The sequence below is a fragment of the Malania oleifera genome, chromosome 2 (genome assembly GCF_029873635.1).
Source record: "Malania oleifera isolate guangnan ecotype guangnan chromosome 2, ASM2987363v1, whole genome shotgun sequence".
NCBI classification, from domain to species: Eukaryota; Viridiplantae; Streptophyta; class Magnoliopsida; order Santalales; family Ximeniaceae; genus Malania; species Malania oleifera.
In genome coordinates this window covers 151,425,480-151,431,927 of record NC_080418.1, presented here as the reverse complement: position 1 = coordinate 151,431,927, position 6,448 = coordinate 151,425,480, and the positions used below count along the sequence as shown (strand labels likewise).

The window sequence follows — 6,448 nt, the reverse complement described above, 5'->3', positions numbered from 1 at the left end:
CCAGCTGCTGCACAATTACATATATAATGTTTGTTTTTGTTTTTATTTTCGTTTTGGTTTGGTTTTCTTTTTTTTTTTTCTTTTTTCTTTTTTCTGTTAATTTGCTCATGACCAGCGCTGCGCCTCTTTTTCTCCTTAAATTCTGCGTCTCTCTGGTAACAGGATCTGTGGCCGGAGTTCTGAGTGACTTAGTTACATATTATTAAATGATGGGAAATGCTTAGGTAGTAGGGATTTAGGGGGTGTACGGTGGAGGCTTGGGCAAGTTCTTGACGATTCCGCAGAGCTGGACGTTGTCGGGGGCATTGTATTCATCCCTGAGGGAGCGTGCAGGGGATTGAACGCTGATGTAGAGCTGCTGCCCCAAGTAATTCCTTTCCCATTGTGTCGACCTCAGGTTCCACATTCCAGCGTTGTCGAATGTCAAGAAGATGGCTGCCCAAGATTTTGGGTACACTTGAACTGTATTCCTGCTCACTGCATCAAGAAGGTTGTAGTTCTTTCTACAATCTGGGGTCCACCTCCCTGATTGGATGCTGCATCCATGCAATATATATATATTCAAATAATTATAATTGGTCCAATAATTTTAGACTATAAACATATATGTGTGTGTGTATATGTATCTGTGTGTGTGTGTGTGTGTGTGTGTGTGTTTATTTGATGAGTGTACTTACGCAACAGGGAAGAAAGAGTAGCCGTCCAAATGCCACGTCTGAACGTTCTTCTCATGGTTCTCAAAAATGATCTCCACAAATGTGCGGAAAGTGACGTTGAGGACATTGGGCGCCACGGTGATCTTATCCGCACCCTTTGCCGGCGGTTCATCCCCGATGAGGTTGTACTTGAACACCTTGTCCGCAACTCCGTAGTACTCGGCCAGCTTCAGGGGTGTCTCTTTGTCGGTATGGGAGACGCCATTGATGGCATAGCGGAGCTTTCCACCGACGGTGCTAGCGGAATTGACGAGCTTGATGGTGCGGGAAATGTTGATGGCACCGTAGTGGTAGGATCCCTGGGGGTTAGGTCGGGCAGCACTGGCGGAGAGATTCCAGTGGAAGGAGCGGAACTGGTTGAGGGACCAGGCCCATCCAACTGGCGCTGGGGGGAGCTCAGGAGAGGCGGGGCCTTTGCCGTTGGTGTAGCGGAGGATGGCGGTGGCGGTGTGGACCTGCTTGGTGAATCTGGAGGAAGCCACCATGTAGTAGTCCTTGGGGTCCTTGTCAGCGGTGACCAGGACGGAGAAGCACTGACCGACGTGGACGTCGATGGAGTCGTAGGAGTTCTGGATGGTGTGGGAGCCTTCCATCTCCACCAGCTTCATGGTGTGGCCTTGGATCCTGAAGTTGAGGGAGGTCTTGAGCCCCACGTTGCAAACCCTGTACCTGTACGTCTTCCCGGGCTTCATGGTGAACATAGGCTCCATCTTCTCCTGGGGCAGCTTCCCGGATTTGCCATTGATGAGGACGCCGTCGGGCCTCGCAATGGAGCGACCGCTGTCCAACAGCTTCCTGAGGGCGGAGTGGCTCTTGGTGTACCAGTCGCCAATGAGGACGGTGTAATCGTCCTCCGGGGCTGCGAATGGGACGGGGATGAGCAGACGGCTATTGACCCGGAGACCGCCGAAGCCACCGACCACTTTGTGGAGGGCGGTGCTAGGGAAGTAATAGTAGCTCCCGACCTGGTCCTTCACTTGGAAGTGGTATGTCTGGTTCTTCCCTGGGGGGATGGGGCAGTTGGTTCCGGGCAGACCCTCTTGCCAGGAGTTTTTCCTTTGTTGGACGCCGTTCCTGCATGCATATGCATAGATATAGATACAGATATACCTATAGATATAGATATAGATGTAGATATGTGTATGTATGTGTGTGTGCGCGCGCGCGCGTGCAAAATTAATTAATTACCATGTGAGGAGGAAAGGCTCGTCCAGGTTATTGAACACATTAACCACAACGTTGTTGTTGCCGGTGGAGTTGATGTTGGGACCGGGGAATTGACCATTGATGAGAATGGCCTGTTGCGGAACACCCAATGGAGCGATGGTGCCGTATGTGATGTTCCAGGTGAAGAAGAGGTAAGGGTCCTCTCCTCGCACTACCAATGCCCCACCGGCCGAGAGGCACAGCAGCAGTGCTACGACGAGACGTGCACCCATCGCTCCCTCCCTCCGATGATACTACTACTGCTATTTAATTACCCACTCGATCCCCTCCCGGCTTCGATCTGCACAGAGGTTCTTCTAAGAATATTAATGAATTCTGAAGAGGAAAGATTGATGGTGTGATGATCTCCTTCTACCATCTAAAATGGCCTCCCACCCCCCCTTACCTTTTTATATTAATTAGCTAGGAGATTAATTTGAGAAGTAGTTGGTGCAAATTCAAATCACCGCCGCTCGACCTCCCCGCTTATTCCTCTGTGCTTCTCCTTCTTTGTTGACCCCCTGTTTTGCGGCTGGCCCTTCCCCCCTCCGGCCCCCCTTGATTACTTCCTACCTTCTCTCTCTCTCTCTCTCTCCCTCTCTCTCTCTCTCTCTCTCTCTCTTCCCCGAAATGAAAGGTCGTAGACTCGATCATACTATTATGCTTCATCCATCCCCCCGGTCCTCTGCAGGTACGGTAAATTTAAATTTATGCCGCCCCTTTTCTGTTTTCCATCCTTGCATTAATAATTTGCATCTATATTTACATATAGACACACACACATGTTGTCCTTAACTTTTACTTTAGATGGGTTCCCATTTTATGGATGTTTAAGACATTACCAAAATAGATCAGGTGTGCCTAATATTTTCCCTTTCAATTACTATAACTCAGTGCATATATACGTGTGTGTGTGTGTGTGTCTATACATATATATAATCTAAGAAAATATGAGTCATATTCATAACTACCTTCTTTTTTCATATATGGAATGTTCAAACCACAAACTGCTTCCATTTTAGCTTTTCAGTCCAACTCTACCAAGGCATTGTTCATTTTGGTCTATTGGATCATATGGTTCTATCTTTTAAAATGCATATGGCAAGGCTAACATATTTTTGAACCATCTTTTACATGGTCAAGATCCTCTTGATACATATCCGATAAAGGATCATGACAAGTTCTCTCATTTGATCTCTTATGCCTTCCATAGAGTGGCCATCCGATAAAGGATCATGACAAGTTCTCTCATTTGATCTCTTATGCCTTACATAGAGTGGCCGGAACCTTTGTGTGGGATCCATACCTTTATACATACCTAACTACCCAAATGAATCCATAGACCTTTTAAATATAATTTTTCTTATATATAATAATATTCCTGTGTGTGTGTACTGAATTGACAAAATTAAGAAATCAAATTTCCATCATGAAATTTGGGAATAATTATTTCTTACCTATTCTTATTATGGACTCATAAAAAATTTCACATTATTATCTGCTTTATAGTACGAATCAACATAATTTAATTTTTTTTGTATAACTAATTGTAACTAACAGATTATAACAACAACAACGTAAGATTAGAGTTCGTCATTTAATTAAGTCAAATATGAAAAGTAGGGTTACTAGTGGGCTTAAGTTTGGCTCACCCTGTCCCTCTCTCTAATTAATTAATGTTTTGCACAATTTTAATGATAATTTTATTTTAAAAAATGAACTTTAAATTAAATTGTGCAACATTTTACACAATTTTAATGATAACTTTTATTTAAAAAATGAATTTAAATTAAATTTTGCAACATTAATGAAACTTCTCATATGAAATGGACTTTTTTTTTTTGAAATATTTTACCATTTATTATGCTTTAAAGATACATATCCAGACTCCCAATAGTAGAATATTAAATATTTATATTAAAAAGTTTCAATTTATAACCAAACATAAGAGGGGTGGAAAGGAAAGTGAAAGAGGAGATCAAGCACCTTATGTTATGTAGCAAAAGTCTATGAATTATCGTTAAACAAAAAATAACTTTAATGTATTATTTAAATAATTACATGGTTCCCATTGGAGTATTATCTTTCATATATATATATATATATATATATAATTAATATAAGGATGTTTGACTTAGAGATGTACGTCTAATCTAGCTCTTAGTTAGGTCAAGTCTTTGCTTCAATCTTCCAGGCTTGAAATTTTTTTATGCACTTTTTAGTCACTAGTATTGTTTTTGAAGCAGATAATATTATTATAAAGTGGAGAATTCAACCAAGTTGCTTGGATTCTTTAAACAAGACAATAATTGAAAGCGTGAATAAAGTTACCCTCCAAAATCAGTGAAAATACAAGAGAACTCCTCCCAATCTAAGGATGACAGTAGGGTATTGGACCTAGACCAATGAAACAGATTTAATAACCAACGGTCAAACACAATTGAGATTGTAGACTAGTAATTCTCCCTAAGATTCCTCCATTTCTCTTTTTCTAGATTTCCCAACATATAACTGCTGGAATTGCTGCTTTCAATATTCTAAGACATCTTTTAAGCTTTGAGAAGTTCCAAGCTAAAAACGTTGTTGCCAAGGTAATCGACATGACTATGTGATTTAGCATCCTTTGATAGACTAGAGTCCAAATCTGCTTGCTGAAATGACAATGTAGAAAGAGATGATCGACTCCTTCACATTCTTTTTTGCATAAGACACACATAGATGCTAACGTCCATCCTCTTCTTTGAAGGTTATCAATTGTGAGAATCTTGTTATTAGTTGCAAGCCAACAAAATACACTCACTTTTGAGAGGATGATTGAGTTCCACAGCTGATTATAGGGAAGGCTTCGATTATTCTGAGCGTCCTTGTGAGCAAGAAAATTGTAAAGACTTTTTACCGTGAAAGTCTGGGTTGTGGAAAGCTCCCACAAGCATGAGTTAGTTTGGAGACCCAAAAATAATAAATAAATAAAGAGATATTTTGGAGGAGATATTTAAGAGAAGATATTTTGAAAGGAGATATTTTGAGATATTTATATATAAATATCTTGGATGAGATATTAGTTTTGATTACTTAAAGGTTAAGTTAGGTTTTATTTTATAAAATCTCATTCTCTCTCTCTCTCTCTCTCTCTCTCTCTCTCTCTCTCTCTCTCTCTCTCTCTCTCTCTAGAACTCAAACCAACCCTCTCTCTCTCTAGGATTTTGCGCCGTCCGTTGCCGGAATCCACAATCCGTCGTTACCACGCTGATCAGGAGGAGAATCTCTACATTTATTGTGGAACGGATCTTCATTTGTGGAATTTCGGGATTTTTCCTAAAATTGAGGTAAGGGTCTAAATTTAGTTTTGGTTTGGTAGATCTAACGAAGCCCAAAAAATCCCCCCAGATTGAAAATTATACTCTTAGAGGCAAACATAGTAAACTTAGTTCATTTTTAAGCACCCAAGTGTCCAATTCGGGCATATAAGGTCCCAACTTACTGCGGCCAGTCCCGACATGTCCGCCATATTGAGTTGAATGTGTCGGAGCTGACGGTGCCCAAAAACTCCTCCCTGGGAGCTTTTTCCACACTTAAAAGTAAAGTTAGAATACAAACAAACTTACCAAACTTAGTTCATTTTAAACACTTAGCTTACAATTCAAGCATATGAGGTTCGAATCAAGTGGGGTGAATTTCGACTAGTCAAACATAGTTAGAAGTGTATCCTTTTTTTACTTTATGTCTGAATGTCTGATCATTTTGCTATCAAATCATTTTTAATTATAGTATATGCATATATGTTCAAACATTGTAATATACTAGCTAAATTCTTGTATAATTATTATTTTATATTGTAGAGACCCGAAAAATTTAATTTATGAAAATAATAAAGAAAAAAGGAAAGGAAAGAGAAATAAAAAGAAGGGGAAAAGATATTTAAAAAGGAGCATCGGCAGGGACTTGTCGACGAACCCATTGCCTACATTGACGAATGTCCTTCTTGGTCCCATCGAAGAATACACGTGTCTCGTCAACGAGGAGATATCGAGAGTAGAGAATTTCAGGCCATTAAGGGTTCATCGACGAACCCATTATCTTCGTCGACGAACGCTCTTCTGTGACTCGTTGACGAGTACACGTGTCTCATCGACAAGGCCACGTGGACAGCTTTCTATATGAAGGCTCAAATCGGATTTTTAGCGAGAAAAACAGATTTCCCTCACTTTCTCTCTCTAACCTTTGGCTTCTCCCCCTTCTCTCTTCGATTTTGGCTCTGTTTAGCCCATTTCAACGATGAAAAACTGCCACGATGATTTAGGGGTGATTCTCTGCAAGTTGATCGAAACGGATTGTTGATTTCGAGTCCTTAGGCACCACTTCAAAATCAGGTTAAATGAGTTATTTTAGGGTTTAAATGATTATTTGGAATATGGGGACCTAGAAAATGTGTTAGATGATAAATATACAGGGGTTGATTGATTGATTTAGGGATAATGCAATTTCAGGGTTTGGAATTCTGAACACCGCGGTCGTGGTTAAGGGTT

At 40.7% G+C, this 6,448-nt stretch overlaps 1 protein-coding gene across 1 annotated transcript; it reads right to left on the bottom strand.

Annotated features, from left to right (window-relative positions):
* Positions 1-235: 235 nt before the first annotated feature.
* Positions 236-2,155, bottom strand: LOC131148469 (L-ascorbate oxidase homolog). The gene is made up of 3 exons (XM_058098163.1): positions 1,905-2,155; positions 678-1,790; positions 236-536 (listed from the first exon to the last, which is right to left on the bottom strand). Exons 1-3 carry the CDS (start codon positions 2,153-2,155, stop codon positions 236-238), a joined length of 1,665 nt encoding a protein of 554 aa, XP_057954146.1.
* Between the last annotated feature and the right edge of the window lie 4,293 nt (positions 2,156-6,448).

Excerpts from the sequence above, each read along its gene's own strand:
- LOC131148469 (XM_058098163.1), bottom strand. The coding sequence starts at position 2,155 with ATGGGTGCACGTCTCGTCGTAGCACTGCTGCTGTGCCTCTCGGCCGGT. Across the intron at positions 1,791-1,904 it reads GAGCCTTTCCTCCTCACATG|GAACGGCGTCCAACAAAGGA; the intron begins GTAATTAATTAA and ends ATATGCATGCAG. Across the intron at positions 537-677 it reads TACTCTTTCTTCCCTGTTGC|CATCCAATCAGGGAGGTGGA; the intron begins GTAAGTACACTC and ends GCATGGATGCAG.